Source organism: Scomber japonicus, chromosome 21 (genome assembly GCF_027409825.1).
Source record: "Scomber japonicus isolate fScoJap1 chromosome 21, fScoJap1.pri, whole genome shotgun sequence".
Taxonomy (NCBI): domain Eukaryota; kingdom Metazoa; phylum Chordata; class Actinopteri; order Scombriformes; family Scombridae; genus Scomber; species Scomber japonicus.
Genome location: NC_070598.1, coordinates 12,319,984 through 12,343,182, shown reverse-complemented (window position 1 = coordinate 12,343,182; position 23,199 = coordinate 12,319,984). Strand labels below are relative to the sequence as shown.

Here is a 23,199-nt window from a genome sequence, read left to right as displayed (position 1 = left end):
CCCCCTCTCAACAGTGTTCTCTGTGTTGCACTTTCACTGCTTTCATACGAATACACAACAAAACAGTAAGTCAGAAGTTCTTTTCATTCATGTGGAAAATGGTGTTAATTGTGCTTAAGACTGAACAAACTTATGGTTTGTTGGTTCTTTGTTGTTGTTTCTTTTAACAAACAATGTGCACATGTTTGATTCATAATTCTTTGGGTTGTTATAGAAACAGCAGTATTCACAATGGCAAAACACGACATGAGCCTTCTGATTGGCATTGTGCTGTCATTGCTTTTCTTCATCATCACTGTGGTGTTCAATGCACTAGCAGGACCAGGAATATGTAAGTACAAGTTTTAATTCTCTTATGTGAATTGTTTTATGATAAAACATCTTTTTTTCTTTAATATAAAACATTTCATTATTATTTTGGAAAATGTGTGCTCCAGACCCTTTCTTGCGGAGCACAGGCAACATTTCAGATGAGTTTACGACCCAGATTACACCATCAGGATGGACCTTTTCCATCTGGTCCGTCATTTACGCCTTTCTGGCTTCAGTGTTGGCTTACGTCCTCTCCGGCCTTTGTAGGAAGTAAGAACCTGTCTTCATTTATTCTTTATAAAAACACATAATGAACAAGTTGGAAACACACAACACTTGCATTGATTTGTCTCCTGCATGGTATGTCAAAGAATACATTTCCCTCTCTGTTTGGTCTCTAGAAATGCTTACGGCTACGTGTACTGCAGCCCTGCTATTTTGCCACATGGATTTTTTTTTACTTGGTGCCTGAATATGGGATTCAACGTTGGATGGTTGTTTCTTTGGGACAGGAGGTGAGATGCATGAGATATAATTCAACCTCTGATAAGTATGAGACAGGAAACTGGAAAACTCTGTTCAGCGCATTGTTAGAGGCAAATGAGTGCATTCGTAACAAAATGCTGATTCTTGTTCAGGGTTAAGTGGATGCTTGAGTCTATTCCAGCATACATTAAGTAAAAAGAAAATATGCTAGTGTTTTTAAGATTTTAAGGTAACCTGATCTTTATGCCTTTGAACTGCAAGAATACTGTATATATAGGTTGTGTATATTTCAGACATTAAGTATATCTCTACACCAGAGCGATGTGTTTCACTTTGGGGAGATTTTCCAAATGAAGTCTGACAAAAAACGTGTACATAGTAAAGATTGTACAGTCCTTTGAGGAAAATCTATGTTTGTGATTCAAGATTAAATTAAAATGACAAAAAAAGAAAGAATTCACACAAGAATCTCATGAAGAGCATATTTGATACATAATTGTGACATTTCTTTGATATAAAAATGATACTTGTCATAAAATATGTATGATTTCTATCATTATTTCCATCCTTATCAAAGTTTGATGCCTGCTGCACTGGCCTTCCTCATCCTGATCGCCTTCACCAACTACGTCATGATATTCTTCTCTTGCAATGCCCTTCATGTTTACGGAGCCTGGCTTAACAAATACCACAGAGTGGACCTGTGGCTCCTCCGTGTGTTGGTTAGTAAAGCAGCTGGATTAGCAATGACTATATTAAGTGCAAGCTGATGATGATGACCACCATTGCTTTCACCATCAAAAGTAATGATTGTCTTCTGAAAACGTACTGCATGGTTCAACATCTAAGTCTTTTCTGTTTTCTGTCTTTATTACAGATACAGAATGGTATTGCCATATATGCAACATGGACAACCATTGCATCTTTAATTAACCTGAATATTGTTTTGACCACTGAAGCAAACATGTCCCAAATGAATGCTGCCATTGTCTCACTCTCTATTTTGACTGTGGCGTTGTTTGCTTGGTAAGTTCAAAGGAGAGGAACAAATCCTGCGAAATAGAACTTTTAATAAATTCTTAAAAACATTTTTCTGATGCAAATGTGTTTTGTTTTACAGGTTTATTCTGGAAAATGGTGTCCTTGACAAATATGTGCGGTACATTGTCACTATTTACCCTGTTGTGATCTGGGCGCTGACAGGGGTATACACCAAAAACTATAGCACTGAAGCTCAGAGTCCCAGTGACATCTTCATTGGTGAGAAACATAATAAATATAATCTCAATGACGTAGACTAAATGTTTGATGCATTTTATTATCAGTAACAGGGAATACAGTGGTTTAACTCTCTATATCAATATCTTATTTGTTTTTAAGAGGTGACAAATGCACACTCAAATTTCCTTCTGCTGTTTTTCTCCCTCTACAGTTGCGCTGTTGGCTTCAGCCTGTGTCTTGTGTGCCTCACGCATTTTTTTAGTAATCTGGAAAAACATCAAAAAGCCACTTTACGAAGATGTCAGCCCAGAGGTCATGACTCCAATGGAGATCGCTGAGAAGCAGAGAAAAATATTTAAATGAGAATATTATGCTAAACTTCTCTATGGTATATGTTTTCTGCTTTGCTTTGTTTATGTTGTAATTCATGATTTTGGCTCTGCTGACACATGTTGAAGCTTCCAAAAATGAACTAAAGATGAATTGCTGATGTCAAATTTAAAATGTATAGTGTACATAGCAGCTGTCATCACTATCAGATGTATTAAATATGTACAGTATATGGATGTATTATTCTAAATATGAAAATGAGAAATGATGCTTATTTTTTTCATGCATTTTTATTTTAGTTTGTACTCAGTTAAAAAATAAATATTGTTCCTCAATTTGGTGTCTTTGTGGAATGATTTGTAACAAATATTTGTCAAACACTACATAAAGGTTACTTTGGGCCCATTATAATAAATAAAATTGTTGCTCCTTAACAATACTTTATCAGACATGTTTTAAGATGTACTATATAACTCTAATTTTAATTTGATTTCCCTCACTGAAATATCCAGAATCTACGATCATCATCACAAATGTTGAGCTACTGGTCTCAGTCTATGTTCACTGGATGCTTCAAGTTTCCATACTTGTGTTAGTTGAATACTGTATTGGCTCCAAACTACATGCGATGCCACAAATCATGCTCATAGGTACTCACCTTAAACTCAGATTTAAAGGTGAGCACAGACAAACTTTCCACTTTTGGCAGATGAATGTGAAAACAGCCTTTTAGTGTCACATCAACTATATACCATATACAGTATATCATTCTGCAGAGTGAAGCGCAAACATCCAACTATAGGAAGAAGAAGAAAAACATATTTCTGTGTGGCAGGAGACTTTAAATTATAAGGGATTATCACTATGATAAAGGATGGATGTCAGATCTGTAGGATTAAATGTTTAATTTAGAGCTAATTTGAAATAAGACTAATAGAGAGAGGCTGCAATTAAATCAAGCGCTGTTCGTGTTGAAATGTTCCACACAGTGTACTGTAATTAGTAATTAGTTTTTTTTATGTATATTTTTTTATATATCCTGCTAATGCTTTTATTATTCACTTTGTGTGTATTTGCTGTTTTTGGCATTTGCCTCATTCTTTGTCCTAACACTCTTCCTTTCATAATTTTTATTATACACCTTTCTTCTCACTTGATTAGGCTTGATAATCTATTCTTCAATTTCCTCTGCTCAAACATGTGCTTGAACTCACGTGAACTTCACGTTCCTACTGATATACTCATCTTTCAGTGTAACTGTTGACAAGTATCATGTTCACTATATTCTGTTGTATTGTTCTTAGGAGCTACAAAGGCAGATCCTGTCGTTTCTTGAGCCAATGATCCATGTTAATATATTTTAATGGAATCATGCCTATTTAAATGTGATACATTGTTATTCATTCAGGAGCAACCTGGATGTGTGCATGAACACATTTCATAATTACAAATTGTATGTAGGGGAAATGTTGACAGTTAGTCTTTTATGATTCACTGCACTGTGGCAGAAATGTATACAAGATAAGAAGTCCATGTGATGCTTCAAGTGCTCATAAACCTTGCTCTTACACAACCAGCTATTCTATAAAATAAACCGTCCCCCTTCTCCTATACTCATTCTTCACGCAGGGAGGGGCAAAGACAGGTATGGTTTATTTTGCTTCATCCAGTTTTACTATACAGGTGCTCTTTGTGTAATGCTGCCAGTGTTTTATATCCTGAAGAGATATCAGCAAATTGTAAAGTACATAGATCTTTCTTTAGTTAAATTAGTAGTTTTAAATGATTTCAATCAATGCTATGAATTTGAACTCTGAAAACAGTTTAATTAGAATAACTGACATTATTCAGGTGTTTCTGTTGACAATCCTCAGACGTGGTTGTCAGAAAGCTGTTAACTTATGAAAAAGATGTTACTTGGTATAATTGCCTGAATGGCCTCTGCATGTGTTACACAAAGTGTTTATTAACACTTGCCCTGCCCCTGAGGGAGATCAGGTTCAAATACAGGTCAGCCCCTTGGAACTGAAAGGCATGATATGTCTTGCATGAAGAGACCCCGGCACATTTCCTTGAGCAAATTGCTATTTATGTGCACCTATTTTTGAACAACTAATGCTTTCTGTTTTTAATATACTGAAAATGTCCTTTATCACAGTTGACTAAAATGGCAAAACATGATCCTGGACGTCTTGCTGTGATAGTGGTGTCTGTTGTCGGCTATGGAATAAGCTTGGTGTTCAATGCACTGTCTGTAGTTGGGCTTGGTAAGTCAAATCTTTGTTAATCATTTGTGTCTTGTGTGAGATTATTGAGAAATGACAAATATTACTTGGATTCCTCTCATTCTTTACATTTTTCCTTTCTCTATAGGTCCTTACTCTACTACCACAGCCAATATATCTGCTGTGTTCGACACACAGGTCACTCCTTCAGGATGGACCTTTAACATTTGGAGCGTCATCTACGTCTGGCTCACTTCAATGATTATCTACATTGTTACAGGCCTCTGCAGAAGGTTGGAACCAACTTTTATACTTACTTGCTTAAAACATTAAAGAGGACATATCATGTATCATCATTTATATACTGTTATGACGTTGGATTCCTATATTAAACATGGCAAAAATTCCAAAATTTGAGCTAATACAGCCTGTTTCAGACAGAGGCTGAACTAAGGGGCTGCATAAAGAGGTGGTATGACATAAATAAGGAATGTTTTGAACTGTAACTCCTGAAAATATATTCCAATAGAGCCCCAGAAAGACCTGGAAATGTGCATGATAGGTCTCCTTTAAAATATTGTAAACATTTTTCAGTGTGGGAAAAATAGGATGCGTGGATAGCAATTTGTGTCCCCAAACAGGAAGGAGCAAAATCAAATATTCTTGTCTGGGATAAGAGTGTGCTTTGGAAGTTGTGGAACAGTTGTATCAGTTGTAAGAGCCACAGATAACAAGAGTTATCTGAACTAACAATCAAACACTGTTATATGGATTTCTGCATCTTCACAAACCTACAGGAAAGATTTGTTCTTTTTTCTCATAGGAATGGTTATGGATACGTTTACTGCAGCCCCGCAGTGTTGCCTTATGGATTCTTCATTAACTGGTGTTTCAATCTGTGTTTCAATATTGGCTGGCTGCTTGTTTGGGACAGAGGGTAAGTTTGGTCTCATTAAGTACAACAACCATCATTTAAATTCTTATGTAGAAACTAAACAGCACAGTGAAATGTGTTTGTCTGTTCTTTTTGTCCCTCACTAAAGGATAATGATTGCAGCATTCATTTTTCTCATCCTGGTCATCTGCACAAACTACTTGATGATAAGCTTCATCTGCCATGGACTTCATATTTATGGGCCTTGGCTCAAGAAATACCACAAAGCAGACCTGTGGCTCCTCCGTGTGTTGGTTAGTAGGACACACAAACAGTGTTTCCATTGTTAAGTAAGGTTTAATGTTGCAGATTCCAGGTTAGATTAAATTGTGTTTGTATAATTTAGTTACTTTAGTTGCTCTGTATTTATCTGGATGATTCACTAACTAACTAAAACTCTACATTATAAACGTTAATACTTTCAGGTTCAGAATGGCGTGATGGTATACACAACATGGACAACCATTGCCACTCTAATCAACCTGGCCATTGTGCTGACTTACGAAGTGAAGATGTCCCCAACAGATGCTGCCACCGTCTCATACTCTATTTTATCTGCTGTGTTAGTTTTGTGGTAAGTGCTCTTCACTTGGTAGAAAGTAAAACAAAAATGTATGTCTGTGAGATTCTAAAGTAATATATGTGTACTCTGCCCTTCATAGGTTCATTCTGGAAAACTTTGTCCTTGACAAACACGTGCGGTACATCCTCATCACCTACCCTGTGGTGATCTGGGCTCTGTCTGGAAACCTGGACAAAAACTATGATGCTACCTCACCCAAACGCAACGGCATCTTCATTGGTAAGACACTGAAGATGACTCCATTATGATTATATGTGATAGACAAATAATAATCTCTACAATCATCACATCAGCAACATTTTATTTGACTTATATCCTGAATGTGAGATGAAGAGAAAATAAACATTATTTTAATCATAATAATTAAGCACTTGTACCACTGAGTATGACATGAGTGACTTTTTTTAGTTAATCAAATCTACAGTAAAGGGAATTTAATTTAAGTAATTTAAAAATGATAAAATCTTAATAAAATCTTAATCTTTACTATTTTCTCTTCTTAGCTGTACTGTTGGCTTTAGCCTCTGTACTGTTTGTCATACGGATTGTTTTGGTGATCTGGAAACACATCAAACAGCCGCTCTACTCAGACGTCCATCCTGGAGACATGGAACCGAAGGAGATTGCTGAGAAACAGAAAAAGATATTTCGCTGAACATTTTCTCAAAATGTTTTCACAACTCAGTGTTATATCATCTCCACTGCTCTTCCAGTTATTAGTCTCGTTCAATTGCGATATGAATCAAAGTGGACTGCGGCATACTATTGTTTTCAGTATATCCAAGATATCCTTTTCAACTTTGGCTGACTGATCTCTGAACCTTTTATGGCTGTTTTCTAACATGCTGACTGCCAACACACGGCATCATTACAACACCACACAGTGAGGGATCACTTGTATAAGACCTGTCAGTATACACTATATATTTAATTACATTTTCAAAGGTTATGTTTGCATTTTCAAAGGTTTTGTTTGTTTTGTATCAAATTTATTACAATTTATATTTGCATGGTGATTGTGGTTGTCTTATCTCTGCATATTTATTTTTGAAATAAAGTTTTCATCATGCATTATACCAACTGTTCAGCAGTATGAACTCCTTTGATCATAATGTGACAGGTGAATGAGAATATCATAATTCAAGTGGTATGTTTCACTATTATGCACTCTAGTACACCAACACCCGCTATGACCTCTACAATAAACATAAAGTAGAATTATCTATATTATATAAAACTATTGGCGCAATTTAAACAATACAAATATATAGAAAATATAGACATATAGACATATAGAAAATAGACAGGCATCTGCTGCCTGAATCTATGATTATCTAATATAGTAATAATAAGAAGGAATGACAAAATAATAGTATCATCATTTAACATACAATGCCCCCAGAACTCTTTCACTCCATGAGAATATTTTATGAATAACCAGTGTCTTCCTTAGTATTGCTCTTACTATCTATATTGTTACTGCAAAAATTTAAATATTATGGACATTATCAAATATGATTAGAATATACAGTTTACAGTTCATAGAATGGCTCACACGTAGAGGTATAGTCATTACTCATGTATATTTCTGGAGATTGTTGTGTTGGGTTTTTTTGTATAAATACATTGAGAACTACTAAAAAATTCCTTGTACACAAAAAAATACTTTACTCAATAAAGTATTTCTGATTATTTCATACTATGTTTTATGTGAATACATTTTCCAAACTATACTATACACAGTTGGAGGTGATGGATGAAAAAGCTTTAAAAACACAGGAATCGCAGAAACGACTTTTGGATTTAATGGGGAAAACAAAACGATCTCCTTATTTGCAAACATGTTTAATAATTTGAAATCTCAATGGTTATTTTTACAATATTTGTCATACAGTGTCCGTGGAAGGTGAGTGAATTTACCCTGAATAACCTGTAGGGGGCAGAAACGGCAAATAAAATGTAGAGGAAGGGGAAGAAGAAGAAAATGCTCATTAATTCCTGAGCACGGTCTTTCAGGAAGCAAGGTTATAGTAGTCCGAGGTTTTGTACACTGTTTTAATCCTATTGTTTACGATTTATGTGTCCACCAGGAATAAAATCCACCTGTAGTATTTTAAGGTGATGTTATACTGCAATCTGTTTTGTATTTTTAAGGTACGTGTTATGGTTTAGCGTCCAAAGTAGCCTGACAGACTAAACTCAGGCGATAAAGTTCCTACGATCCTCTCAGTAAATGCGCGGGTCACTTCGACACACCAACAGCTCCATTGTTTTGCTAACGCTAACGTTTGGCTAACGAGTGAGAGAAATAACTGCTTAACTAGCTTGAACGTGATTGTTAAACATTTTTGCAGAGTGGATTCATATAAATACCTGCTGGACGATTAGCTGAATAAGAGCAGTAAGGTAAATAAAATCGAGATGATAACTAGTCAGCTGTTAGTTGGCGAGTAGCGGGCGTTGGAAACAGCCGCCCAGTTAATGTTGACGTTACTGTTAAAAAGGATATAATCAGATAACATACATGGAGTACCCCACTTTGGTAAGTTTATGTGTTGGCTTTTGTGTTTCCTGCTGTGTTTCTGATTAGTTTTGGCTTTACCAACATGTCCACAAGTTATTGTTAACGTCAACCCTGCAGTAAACAAGGTAAAAACCCTGCCTAAGTAAAAGTACAACAGTAGTTGCGACAAAATCCAGTTGAATTATTGCAGTAAAAGTAGTGGTTTGGTTCCTCTGACTGATATATTATTATAAATTACATCTTCAGATTATTAATAGTGAAGCATCAGCGTTAGAGCAGCATGTTACTGTTGTAGCTGCTGGAGGAGGGTCAGCAGATAAATGTTGAGAGGTTGTTAGATGATTAATGGGAGAGGAAAGAAGATATAACAAAGTTCTGATACACAAATATGTTTCCACTGTTTGGACTGTTTCTGTAATTTTTGATTTTTGGTGAAATATTGGATCATCTGAACATTTATTGAAATTCAACCATATGAGAAGTTTAGAGGTAAAAATCACTATTAGGTGGAGCTGTTAACAACTCAGAGACATCTGAAATGTGACCTGACTACACACTGCTTTTTATAAGATATCAAAAGCCAAAAAGGTTGGAAACCACTGGTTTTATCTTCATCAATGTGTTGTTTTTTAAAAGCTTGTTATATTATCCATGAATTCAAATCTTTATTTGAAAAGTAGCTACAGCTGTCAAAAAAGTAGTGGAGTAGAAAGTATATTTCCCTCTGAAATACTGTAATGATGCATTTAAAGTATAAAGTATCATAATGACAAAATCAAATATTGCAATATTTTTGACAATTACCTCTGTCTATATTGTAACAGCATTGTAGAGATGACTATTGCTTCCATAAAATACACAATGAGATGTTTAATAAATAATCATTAGAAATGTGGATATAATGACAAAGTGGGATATCTTGTCTCATATCATAATATTGATATAATATCGAGATGTTGTCCAGCCCTACTGTGGAGTGTTTGTTTTGGTCCAACCAAGAAGGACTATTTCAGTAGAGAATAGACTTAACTACATTTTTAAGCTTGTTCGACCTAAAAAATTAAGAACAGAGAACAGTAAAGTGATGTAGATATCTGGTAATATATTGCGCTCAATAATTAAAGTAAATTACATCAGATGCAGTTAAATAACCGGCTAACATTCTCTCTACCCATCTGTTCACAGAAGAGACCAAAAAGGAAGCTCTGCTACCCTACAAACAGGGAAAAGTAAGTTTGAAAATGTATATATCAATCATATACTATACCAGTCAAAAGTTTGGACACACTTTCTCATTCAAGAGAATGGGAAGGTGTGTCCAAACTTTACTGTACTGTATAAAAATATGTATTTTTGAAAAATGTTACAAGGAGATAATTTGTGAATCATGTTATTTGAGTGTTGTCTGTTTTTAATGAGCAGTTATCTAAATAGTGTGAATATTGAGCTAAAACCTTCAGGAGATTTTTAGATGAACTTCAGTATGTTGTTATAGTCGTACTTCCCACAATTACTAAATGTCTTTGCTGTAAATCCACTAATCTCAACCATTTTTTCACAAATATTGTATAATTTTTGTAATGTTTCTTGTTTGGTTAGCTTCTAGGGACTACATATTTTATGTTTAAAGCAAATCAAGTTGATATTGAGTGTCTCTGATTGATGAACACTAATACACTAGCTGACATTTTTGTGTTTTCAGTTCATCTAAACAATGGTCTGGAGAGCTGCTTTTGGAAGATGTTAGTAGGATGTTTGACGACTTTGGTGAGTGTGTGAGATTCTTTTTTTTTTTGCAGTTATTTTTGTGTTTTCTCCCCTGATATCATTATGTTCATCTCTGCTCTCCTCTTATTTTCAGGTTCAGCCTCACATGATGATATAATCCCCCCATCTCTACTGCTTGAAACTGAGGATAAACAGGTTGAGAGACAGGCTTCAGTTGTCTTAAAGGAGAGACACCTAACTGTAAAACCACCAAGATGCCAAATGGTAACGTACAGTCAGTCAGAACAATGACTTTGGCTTACATTACTTACCTCTGTAGACAAGAAGTAGTTCTGCCTTAAAACAATAGCTAGGTTGTCATATGTACTGACCCCTCTGAATGCATCAGATAAGTGGGTTTGACATGCAGAGGTGCTTTGTTCTCTTTTTTATCAGCCAGTAGTAACACAACTTTTTTTTTTAACTCGACTTGTTGATGCATGTGTTCAGCCATTGAATTAATGTTTTTATTTCGATTCTTTAGGTTCCTCGAGAAGTAGTCCTACATCCAGCAGCAACCAGTCCTAAACTGGATATTGGTAAGAGACTCTCGCCTGTACTATACCCAGAAGATACTTTGCTTGTATTCTAACTTTAAATATATTAAATGTTCAGTTCTTTGTTCTCTTGTGCATGTAGAGGATCTCCTTTTTTAATTTGTGTTGCTTCTCCTTGTTGTACATTTAGACATTCCATTTAAAGGACATGGGCCAGTGAAGACCTCCAGTCCTATTGAAAGGGATATCGGTGCAGAGCAACAGGACAATGAAAAAGACCAAATTGTGTCCCCAATCCTCTTTTTGTGTGAAGATAAAGAACAAGAAGAGGCAAAGAAAGAGCCCCCACCCATCCAGGAACCCCTCTGCAATGGACACACCACAGAGGAGTCAGTAGTGTTTATATATTTATGCTTTTCATCTAGGAAATAATTTGTTAGAAATTCTGCACACACTGGTTTTTACATTAAAAGTTAGCATTGGAAGTCTGTAATCTAATTAATCAGCACGTTTGTCTTAATATTTCTGCTTTCCTCCAGAAATGATGATTTCGACTTGGAGTCTCCTCCAGTTAAGATTGTTCTCATCAAACCCAAGTCCATTCACAAAGACAAGGTGAAGGTATCACAGTAAGTGGCTTTTCAGTTCTCAACATGATTATAGTTTCCTGCAAGCACCCAAGCACGCCATCAGTATCTGATGTTGTATCAACGTGCGTGTGAATATCTACATATTTACTCTCCTCCGCAGCAAAGAGAGTCACCCTGGCGACGAAAAGATGCCCACGAAATCTCAAATACCTGTTTTGGTGGGCAAACAAAAAACACAAAGGTAAGATGAGATGCCAGTTTAATTTGTAGTTATAGCTAACAGTGTGGAGTCCTGAAAGAGTTGTGCCAGAAATGTGTATTGTGAAAGAGCATTTTACAGTCGAGCAGTAAACTTTATAAATACTTATGGCAATAAGTGTGAAACTACATAATTATATCTATAAATACGTAACATATAGACATATTTAAAGTGGCAGTTAATGAATAAAAATGTAATACTGAATTATTATATTGAATAATCTTTGTACTTTTTGTCCTTTTTTCACATTAACACCGTGTACAGTGTCACATAATAATACCAGACAGTATTTGGATCCATATAACAGACTAGGCCTATTCTCCATCCACATAACGAGGCAGACAGAGGAATTGATATTATATAAAACAGCAAAAACTTCATCATTCATCATTAATTCTGCTGTAAACGTATAATAATAAAAATAACTGTGGAAATCAGGCAAATAAATTAAATTTCTCTCTCTTTGGTTATTACCAGGCAAGAAAATACAGACCTACCTGTTCCAGAAAGGAGGCAGGAGCCTGAACAGCCAGCACCTGAGAAAACTGTAGAAAGTATCCCCAGGGAGCCGGCAGCCAAAAATGGGAAAATGACAGCTTTTCTACAGAAACTTAGAGATGCTGGGCAGCCCAAACCGACAGTGTAAGTTTAGATAAAATGATGTCTTAATAATTTGATGCTTGATTTGACACTATCCAGGTAAAGAAATGACAGTATGTTAACAAAATAAAGACATCTGTATAAATCCTTAGTGTTCATCTGTTGTGTTTTAACATACAAACAATTAATGTCCATACAATTTTTGTGTTCTTTTAAAGTTCCAGAAAGTCTCAGTCACCGGTAAAAGTACCCGTGTGTCCACCTGAACCAGAGGATGACTTTCTTATCCTGGAGGATGATGCACCTATTCGTTTCACCATCCTCAGTCAAAACGCCACAAAAAGGAGACAGAGGCTGAACAAAACCTCCAGCACCGAGAAAGACAGCTCAGCAGACAAGGGGATGAAGGATGTTTTGGTGTCAGTAGAGACGACACAAAAACAGCAGGAATCGGATCAGGCAAACGGAAAACTTGAGACTGTCAATCAGAAAATGAAGAAGAAAGGGAAAAAGAGACAGAGAGAAGTGACTGAGACAGGAAGTGACAAGGATGAATCGTCCACTCCTGAGAATTTTCCTGCAGGTGACTTGGTGGAAAAAGATAAACCAAACCAAAAAACTCAACAGCGCCTCAAGAAGGAGAGCAACAAGGCAGAAGACAAACCCGAAGACACAGCCAGCAGTAAAACAACAGAAGAAGAAGAAAACTCCACAAAACCCCAGAAGTCATCTGAGGTGAAGAGATCAAAGTCTTCAAAATATGAAAAAGCCAAGACAAGCAAAGCTAAATCATTAAAGCAGACCAGAAAAGAGATGCAGGGATCTGAAGGAGTAAAAGAGACGGTGAAAGTACAAAGGAGCAGTGAGGAGGATGCAGATGTTGAAGACTTGGCTTCTCTTTCAGGTAAGGTGCCACTAAGGTACACTTTAAATCTACCTACTGTGTACTATCTAACTGTGTTTTTCTTAACGTGTATGCATGTAATATCTGTACTCGTGAATAGAGCAACTGTTTCAAAGCTGGAAAATAAAAGTTCCTCCACTGACAGTTAGTGAATAAACTAATGAAGTCAAAATATATATAATATATTCAAAAGTTTGAGGTCTTTGAGTATGTGTATGAGAGAGAGAGAGAGAAACAACTATGATATCACCAGTTTTTGAACTATTCTTTATTCTTTATTTGGATTTGTTTATCTCCCACAAGTTTGTTGTTAGTCATCTACAAAAAACAACAATGTAAACAAACAAAAGCACACAGTATCAGGAACAAGCTAAACATAAGTGAAATCACTCTGATCATATGAAGAACTTTTAGTGTAAATAGACAAACAAACAATAATATTACAAAATTAATTTTTAGTGATGTCATCACGTTTTAATTTTTTCCCCCCTTGATTTAAAATCAATGGTAAAAGTTATTTTAAGCATCTCATTAAACGTATATAAAACGTTATCACTTCTGTTTGCTTCTGTTCCCATCTGTCCCACAGACAAAGAAATCGGAAAATCTGAAGCACAAACAGCAAACGAAAAAAACAAACAGAGCAAACAGTCTGTTTCTGTGGGGAGTTCCTCTGATGATGGTCAGGCAGCTGGGAAAAGGAAAAGAAATCCGCCAGGACAGTGGTGGTTGCTCTGCCCCGAGAGCACAGAGGAAACAAAGGTTACAGACAACCAGCCGATTCTGAAAAGGTCAAAACTGAGTCGTATAGAGCTTGGAGCAGAAATATCACCACCCGCAGAAGATAAAAATGATGGACTTTTAAAGCAAACACATCACAACACAAATAAAAAGAATAAGAAAATAAAACTAAACAAACACAGAACTACAAGAGGAGACAACCCTGACAAGATGAAAGCAACAGTTGAAGAACAGACTGAAGATCAGGAGGACCAGGATTCAGCACAGTCCAGCCCTTTGGTATTTTCACCCAGAGACCACAGCTCAGGTAAGATCAGAAGCTTTCCTATACAGACCATGTCTGATTTGAATAAGTTTTGTAAACAACATAAAGGTTTTTAAGTTACTTATCAGTGATATTTTACAGGGGATCAGATATTTCGCAGAGTGTATCATCACAGCAATTCCAGTGCACCAGCATCACCCATCTCTCCTCGGAGACCTTCAGAGCAGCTCGGGACAACAAAACATGACAAGCGGAGTAGGAAGCCTCCTGGTCAATGGTGGAAAGCTGATAACATGTCTGAGGACGTGGAGAGCGTCTCCTCCCAGCCTCAGCAGCTCAACCCCAAAGAGCCCAAACCTCGTAGAGAAAGAAAAACGCTGTCTAAACAAAGCAGATCTGCTCAACTTGGTACTCCCAAAAAGGGCAACACGGAAGTCTTGTCAAAACCACCGGGGGGAGCTCCTGTAGTTCCTCTGAAACCGAGGAGGGCTCCAGAGACTGTGAACCACATGGCCATATTTAAAGACATTTTTACTTCAGCCACAAAGAGCTCTGCTGCCATCAACAAAAAAGAAACAGGCCAGAATAACAGGCGTGAAGTCACTGCGTGTCCTGCTGACAACTCTGCTGCTGACTGTGCAGCACTCAGTAACACCAACAAAAACATTGTCAGGACAGATGCTGGTGAATCCAACAACAAGAGCCCACTGACCACAAGGCGTCACAGCACGTAAGGACAAGCATGAATGTTTTCACTCTTAACTGTTTACCTCTTATTGTTTGTTTTAAAACAAATTGTTTTTTAAATCTTTTTCGGCAGGTCAACAGTCTTCAGGAGTGGGCCATCATCCATGATTGAGCTGGAACAGTACGAGGAAAATGACGAAATGGGTAAGTTTTAAAACTCATTGAAATAGTTTTTCCAAACATTTTCTAGTTAAAATCATGTGACTTTAAGGGCCCCATTTTAACGATCTATAGCGCAAGTGCCTTTTGGGTGTGTCCAAATCCACTTTTGCTATTTTAACGGCGGAAGGTCTAAAAGGGTCGGACTTAAGTCCCCTCATTAATCATAGGCGTGTTTTGGGCGTAACACGTGGTAAACCAATCAGAGTGTCATCCCTCATTCCCTTTAATATCCAAGCATGCTGTCACCTTGGCGGATTGTTAGTTTGATGGCGCATTTACCAGGATTGGTCACATGACTACATTGACAGTTTCATTGATCATTACTGCTATTGACTGATTCTGATACATAGTGGCACGTCATTGTAACCTTTTTTAATATGTTGATGTACATCATAATACGAATTCACATTGTGGTCCTTCTATTAGTGGTATTTGCATGTTTGTGTGCTGCTGCGCGCCCGTGTGTGCTTAACAGGCACAGTGTCTGCGCACTGTGCACCAGCCTATCTAGGAGCATACTGGACTCTTGATGATGCGCCCCTTTAATTACAGTGAAATATGCGCCAGTGACTTTAGACCTGTTTTTTTTGGTCAGTAGTGCAATCGTTTTCCTCTGCGCATCTGTCCAATGTGCCTGACCACACCTCATTTTGAGACCAACACGCCTATAGGCGCACAGACTGGTGCAAGTGCATTTGCTAAGTAGACAACGTGGGCGCATGGCGAGAAAATTACAACTGCGCCGGGGGAAACTAAAAAAGACAGGTGTGCGCAAGATGGGGCCCTAAGACTGGCTTGTTTGTCACTGATAAACAGCATTAGACAAAAAATGTTAGTTTAATTGGCTGTTAATTGGACATGAAACAGCAGTTGAGTCAGAATACTGAAATGTATTGATCAGGATAAACCTAAGTGGGTAATCATCTTTTCCTTGTTGCTGTTTTGGAAAATATGAATGAATGAAAACAGCTGTAATGGATTTACTTTAATTTGTTAAAATTAACAGACAGCAACCACACACCAGACTACATACAGTGCTTAGTAATGAAGATATATGAAGATACACCTATAATAATTAACATGAAAGCCATGTTATTGTATTTACCAAACAGCCCTTTTACTTTAACTCACAAGTGGAAACAACAGAAGCCTGAGAATCATGTTCATAATAAGCACCAGAGAGAAATTTCAGCATGATGACTTTCTTAAATACATAATATAAAAATACCACATTTGACAATTGTTGTGTTCTGTCATGCTCAAAAAGTGAAGAACCGCATTGCAGCACTTACAATGTTCCCTTTCACTGTCTGTGCTGAATGAAAAACGCAGCAGGTGCGCCTCTGACACTCGTCAGCAGGTCAAACAGCGTCATCTGGTGGACAGTTTAAAAAAACTCTTGTTTAAGAGTGAGGGGTCATAAAGTTAATTGTTGTGTTCTTTCTTACTTTGTTTCCAGTCCTTCCATCAACCAGAGTCATCCATTCAACGCTCTCTATGTTGGATCTGTGTGCTCCACCTCTCAAACCGCTCATCCTCCAGGCGAAGGATAAAGTCAACATGACCGAGTGGCTGAAGAGTCTCTGGCCTGCCACTGTGAACAGTCAAGGTCAAGGTCAGCTTATCCCCAAGGGTCAAATTGTGATACAGCCAGCAGCAAACACATACAAAATAAACAAACAATGAAAACTTCCACAAATAATAGAGAAAACACACAGGTCACACATTGAGGACATTGATGGCACCAGTAACAAAAGAGTTCTTAAGTCTATTTGTCCTGCGCTGAGGCAGTCTGTCAGTAAGAAAATATAATGACCATGAAATAAATAAGAGGCTTTTGATAATAAATATGTTTATATAATTTATAGAGACAGTACACAGCTTAAAAGATCAGTAGATTCTGTGAGTGATGATGTGTCAAAATACCATAAATCTCTTTTCAGTTTTAAAGTATCACAAAATGTTGTTCCTGGTTGTGTTTCTAGGCAACATCCAGCTTAACAATACGGGGGTCACAGGAGTGGTCATGGATTGTAAAAATCCAAAAGATTTTACATTTGGAGTGAAAGATGCTTTCAAAACAGCCTCACTCTAAAAATATATATAGAGTATTGCTGCATCCTGGTAGACAGTATTATTAAATCTGTCTTTCTCGCTGAATTAATGTCATGTAGCTCTCTCTCGTACTTGGCACGTCTCCATATTTCTCATTTAAAAAAAACTTTTCTGTTAAGTTTTGGTAGCATGTCCTCTCCAGTCCTCCCTCCTTCCCTCTGCAGCAACATTTTGTCTAATGGTCCCCTCTTCTCCACACTGTTATCTGATTTAGTTATACAGGATCACTATAATATCAAAAACACTTTAAATTAAATTTATGTAGTCCTCTCTGAGAAGCCATTTATCTTTTCTCACTTTAGTAATTATATTTTCACAAATTACACCAGTGGCAAACTCTTCACTTAATCTCTCTGTTGATTTAGAGCTGCTAACAAACATCTGCATTATAGGTTATAGTGTCAGTTAAACCACTTTGCCTGCTTAGTGTCATTCACATAATGTATTCCTAAACTATATCTCTGGGAAATGTTGACTACTTATCTGCTTTATTTAATTCATGGTGTGATGTTAATGTATTTGCATTTATTTCACATTCTGAATGAAGGGGAAGTCCTTCAGTGATAGTCACTTCAAAGTCCAAAATTAGTCATCCCACATTAGAGCTGCAGCAATTAATCCATTAGTCGATTGACACAAAGTTAATCTACAATGGTATTGATAATCCAATTATCGTTTTAGTAAGCTTTAAATGAAAAGTGTTTGAGAATTTGAAGCTTAATGTAATATTAGACAAAGCACTTGGACAAAGAGTGTGTTGGACAAAAAAAGACATTCGAAGACATCACCACAGATTAATTGATGATGGAAATAATTTTTAGTTTCAGCTCTGTGTCATGAAATTAAAATATAATTACTAGTCTATTTATTTATGTTCGCTTTTCTGTTTTAAATATATAATTTATAACCAATTTTCACATAATTCATATGATTCCTCTGAGAGACAAAATAAAGATAAAACACGAATAAGTATTGATCAGACCTATCATTTAATTTCTTTTTCACTGTTTGATCTCCTTGCAGACGAAGCTGAGATCTCTCCGGACGACTTTGATTGGTACTTCTACCAGGGCAGAGCGATTGGCTTCATGCAGGACCTGCAGAGTGGATCCATCTTGAATGGAAAGATCCTGCTGGGCTCCTACATGAAGAAGCCTCTCTGGGTGGATCACAGCGCTACAACAGTCAGTAAACCTCTTATTCTCTCATATTTCTCACATAAGATTATGTTCTACTCCTGTCTTGTTAGTCTATAAATATCTTTCCTTACTGTGTTTTTATAGGTTTTCAATGTGTTAACCAGCTCTGTGAGTTTAACCATCGACTGCAGGGAGTCCTGTTTCAACCCAGGACGATCCTTTATGGTGCAATGTGGTAAGAATATGACGTCATTACATATATTATGGCAGAATTAACATTTTGTTATATTTTAAGGTCTTTGTTTTTCTCCCTGAGGAATTTCATTATAGAACTACTTTATCAATTGTAATCACATTTCTACCTAGAACTTTTAGCAGTGATACAGTATACCTTATACCTATACCTACAGTATACAGTAGCCTGGTCATTTTGTTGTTGTTTACTAATGTTACGGTTGTGTTCAAACAGGACATGCCTACAGCATACAGAACCTCACTGCACAGCCTGCAGTTCTCTGCTTCACCAGGATACTAGCAGAGAGTCCCAACTGAAGTTGTCCACTGAATGGCTGCTGGATAACTAGCCTAAAGGGTATGAGGGGGAAAAACAATGTAAATATTATTATGTATATACTTGAAATGAAATTGACTCACTTTCTGTTTTAAGATATTAGTTGTAAATAGAAAATATTTGGCATCTGTAAGCTATGCTTGTAAAGAGAAAATGGGAAGTTAAAAGATGACTTGTAATAAAGTTTTGCATTTTTTTTACACAAGTTTTACTGTGATTGTGTGTGTGTGTGTGTGTTGTTTCCAGCCTCTAATCAGAAACTGTACTACTGCCTACTTCTACAGGGGAAGGAGCTGTCAGATATGGTTCATTTATATGCATAATGGTGCCTTCATTTGCAGATAATTTTGATTGGATTACAAAATAGGAGATTCATGTGCTAATTGCTAATAACTTTGAAGAATATATAGCTCTGTAGGGTTATTTGCAGTGAATCTATTCAAAGAATATTATGTAGTTCTGTTTTTTATCAATCGCAAAAATATTACAATGTAGACGAATGCAGAATAGTTTTAAAACTGAACTCAACAGATAAGGATAAGTGAACGTGATATGGTTATCATTAGAACTTTTTAACAAGACGCAGCAGCTAATATTTTCTGCTCTGTGTCAAAATGTGAAGGCTTTTCATTAAAAACTCAAGGTTCAGGAGAGCTGATGATGTTTGGCTTGAGGGTTCAATAATGAATGCTGGTCCACTAATGTTAACAGATGGATGACCAGCAGAAAAATAACATGACGGGCACTTAGCCATTACTATTAATCTATCCTGCACTCTGCTCACACTTCATTTAAATATCAGACTTAAAAATATTTTCAAAAGAATACACAGCTATTACTTTAAACACTTTATTATTATTTTTTTCAGATATTTTACAGACCATTTTATAGAATTAATGAAAGAAATAATAACTTGTCGTAGCCCTAAACTTCTGTTATTTTCCAGGACACACAGCATGAAAGTGACCTTTTAGTTAGTGCATCTGATTAGTATTCTGTGCAAAATTCAGCACCACACAATCAAATCTAACTTTTATTATCTCAGGTACTTGCAATATAAAGAAAACTTTCAGGTAAGAATAAATACCAAGCTTCAAGGTACAGTGAAGTCCCTGGTGGTATTTTTCATTCTGCACGAAATTGTTGTGGAAAAAAAAGTAAATCTAAAGGTAAATTGGGTTGTCTGTTATATATTAAGGCAAAGACTGAGCTCAGACATCTGAAATGGTGGTAATACCAGACAAACACACCCAAGTCATACCAACTATTCTGTCACAAAACACTTTCTGTCCTACTTAATGAGGCATGAATTATGTCTGCATAAAAATCTTTTTGTTTCTTCACCATTATGCTGTTAAATAGTTGATACACTGATACCAACATGTTTCTTAAATCAGAACCTTGGGAGTGCTCTCTGATATTTGAACAAACCTTGACACTTTACACAGTGATCTAGCTGTTAGTTAATAATGTAAAATAAAGGCTATGTATTCTGTAATTAAGGTGCTCCAATTAAGGCTGTCGGGTCTGTTTCTGCAGGCTACAACATGTCCATCATTGGGACAGACGCCCTCAGACAGAGTGACTCAAACTGATCAGCATTCATGACTGGAATATATAACAAAGGAACAGTCTACCAGTTTGAAAATGTATAATCTCTGAATGTCTTTGTTTTAGCTGTGCACGGTGCAGCAGCAGCCTGACTCGCCTCAGGGCAGGATCTCCTTTAGAGAAGAAGATGCTGCTTCGACCACAGGAGTATAGACTGGAACGACCTCCCAGGTCTTTAATTATAAACCACGTCTATGACCAAATATGCTGCCTGTAACACATCTGTGAAGTGAAAAAGCCTGAGATACATCTCCCACTCTCTGTTCCTGAGAAACAAAAAAGGCAGGAAAGTGACTTGTTGTTGGAGGATTTTGTATTCAGAATGAACCTTTTAACATCAGGTGTTGGACAACAGTATGACACTGAGAGACAGCAGTATATTGTGTGTGGAGTCTGTTCATATTTTGTGTTTTGGTGTTTTTACTTAATGTTTTATCAGTTTCACATGTGTGCTTTTTAACAATAATGGTAATGACCAGTACAATTTAAAGAAATCTGTACATATACATTTATATATCTACACAATGTATAAAGACTTTGATGCAAACTACAAAAGTAGATTTATCATCTTTTCAGTTAAATCAAAGTACTTTTTAAGCATGAACAAATGCACCCCCCCCCCCACCCCACCCAACAGGAAAAGACACAAATTGTCCTGCAAGAGTGCACCTGTCTTTCATTATCCCCCGTACGAATCTGAGTTTTTCCATGTGTGAGTGACGTGAGTTATAAAAATGTTGATGCCTCTTACTGAATTTTGTGAAGAACATGTTTATGGATATATTTATTATTTGGTTGACTTGAATAGTTTTGGTCTGAGACTATTCATGCTGCTTGAATTGCTTGGAGAGAGTGATGTTCAATATTGTGGTATGGTACAGGCTGCACTTGTTCAGAGTGTTTTACTGATTCTACAGAGATGCCTCACAGTGAGTGAGTAATTTGTGTCACAGCATCCTGATGAGTTTAGTCTTCAGCCCACATTGACTGAGGTGTAGCACACATGCTGGAAGGCACAGTGGAGACTGGGATCATCAGTGATGGTGGTTGTTAAAAAACATGTTTTCTGATCCCCAAGCCTGTATGTCTTCTCACCTTCGAGTCGACTGACTGGATGAATCATGCTTTATAATGAAGTACGGTAACAAAAAAAAGTCCCTTGGTTCATTTAGGAATTTACATCTTTAAAAGACAGATTAACACATTTTAACATTTCATTTGTTGACAAGAATAAAGTAACACTGACCTTGCACTGATAACACTGATCCCTGACATTTTCCAGTAATCCCCTTCCAAACAAAAATGTGTTTTGCTGATTATTATTTATTTTGGCTGTTGAGCGTCACTGTACAAAATGATCTATGTTGTGATGATCTATCTAAGTGGAAAGTTTCTCTGTCTGCTTAAAATCTAAAATTGTACCTACAAGCATCATTTGTGACATCACATTTTGTTTGGAAGCCAGTCGTGTTCTGGAAGTCAAATTACACCCTGAAGCTTCCAGATCACAAACACTGAGATTTAATTTCAGTGAAGCTGGAGACATCTTGTGTCCTGCAATTCAACTCTGGAAATAATATTTGCATATCCAAAGATTTATAGTGGAGGGAGAAGGAGTAGAAGTCATCTAAGAAGTTTCTAACCAGGTAATTGATATTTTAAACAAGTAGTTATTTGTTTTATAATCATAAGTACATTTAAAACAAGACTGAGCATCTTCAGCTATGTTAGCAGAGGCAGTACTGGCACAGATGAACTCCAAGCTAAATGATAAATGTTAGCATGCTAACCAATCCCTCAAGGAAATTGCTAATTTGCGATTGCAATAATCAATGCAAAGTCAAGAAATCACAGCAATATTTGCCAGGGCTTGTAATTTTGTTAAATTACCGTAACTTTTCTGCATCAAATTGACCAAATCAACAGGCCACTATTTGAACCAATTGTTGCATGTGTTGTGGTGACATCACAGTGTGCATTTAGCTTTTAATTGGTAAAAAATTGAATTATTTTCCTTTGCTTGCAATTTTTTCTCTAGTTCCTGCACTTTTACCACAAAAAGGGCACATAACTAATTCCTGAATTACAAAATCTATTGCAATTTTTGGAGAAAAGTCTCTTGAGTACTATTTTTTTACCAAAGTAATCACACACATCCAATAGCTGTTGAATCACAAATGTGTCGGGGATTACCAAAGTCAATGGGATTCAGGCTTTGGGGACCATAGATGTCTGCACAGAATTTAATGACAAGCCTTCCCGTAAAAGTGGTGGACCATCTGAACGACAGACCCTGTCATTGTTAGAGCAGAAAAACTCACAAAATGATCAAACAAGGGAAATAAATGAGGTTTTTAGTTGTCTAAGTTGAGGTAAAGTGCAAAAGTAGAATCCCATTCTTGAATAAACTAGTTTAAGTGAAATAGGCTCTGAATATTGTATTCCTGAGAGTAAACTGCCTCACATGTAGTTTAACAATCTCAGTCCTCACCGGCAAAATGCACCTTCTTACTCATTGCTATCTCTTAATGCATCTTAAGTACATTTGAAACGGTAGTTCTTCCGCCTGTTAAGTACATAGTCAACAGATAAGTATCAAACACCAGAAGTAGAAAT

The 23,199-nt window shown here is 36.6% G+C and overlaps 2 protein-coding genes and 1 long non-coding RNA gene across 3 annotated transcripts; all 3 read left to right on the top strand.

Moving 5' to 3' along the window:
- Positions 1-231: 231 nt before the first annotated feature.
- Positions 232-6,746, top strand: si:ch211-161h7.5 (uncharacterized). The gene is made up of 7 exons (XM_053342869.1): positions 232-331; positions 438-582; positions 714-827; positions 1,376-1,520; positions 1,676-1,824; positions 6,171-6,310; positions 6,595-6,746. Exons 1-7 carry the CDS (start codon positions 232-234, stop codon positions 6,744-6,746), a joined length of 945 nt encoding a protein of 314 aa, XP_053198844.1.
- A 4,678-nt stretch (positions 6,747-11,424) lies between these two features.
- LOC128382662 (uncharacterized) lies at positions 11,425-12,223 on the top strand. Its single transcript, XR_008323787.1, has 3 exons — positions 11,425-11,508; positions 11,630-11,710; positions 12,206-12,223. It is a non-coding gene; the product is annotated as an uncharacterized LOC128382662 (long non-coding RNA).
- A 94-nt stretch (positions 12,224-12,317) lies between these two features.
- LOC128382869 (uncharacterized protein DDB_G0286299-like) lies at positions 12,318-14,972 on the top strand. The gene is made up of 4 exons (XM_053342868.1): positions 12,318-12,370; positions 12,547-13,232; positions 13,822-14,280; positions 14,380-14,972. Exons 1-4 carry the CDS (start codon positions 12,318-12,320, stop codon positions 14,970-14,972), a joined length of 1,791 nt encoding a protein of 596 aa, XP_053198843.1.
- Positions 14,973-23,199: the final 8,227 nt, after the last annotated feature.

Bases quoted from the DNA above. Each gene is read 5' to 3' on its own strand.
- si:ch211-161h7.5 (XM_053342869.1), top strand. From the start codon at position 232: ATGGCAAAACACGACATGAGCCTTCTGATTGGCATTGTGCTGTCATTG. The intron at 583-713 runs GTAAGAACCTGT...TTTGGTCTCTAG, and splicing joins CTCTCCGGCCTTTGTAGGAA to AAATGCTTACGGCTACGTGT. The intron at 6,311-6,594 runs GTAAGACACTGA...TTCTCTTCTTAG, and splicing joins ACGCAACGGCATCTTCATTG to CTGTACTGTTGGCTTTAGCC.
- LOC128382869 (XM_053342868.1), top strand. From the start codon at position 12,318: ATGACAGCTTTTCTACAGAAACTTAGAGATGCTGGGCAGCCCAAACCG. The intron at 12,371-12,546 runs GTAAGTTTAGAT...GTTCTTTTAAAG, and splicing joins GGGCAGCCCAAACCGACAGT to TTCCAGAAAGTCTCAGTCAC. The intron at 13,233-13,821 runs GTAAGGTGCCAC...TCTGTCCCACAG, and splicing joins AGACTTGGCTTCTCTTTCAG to ACAAAGAAATCGGAAAATCT.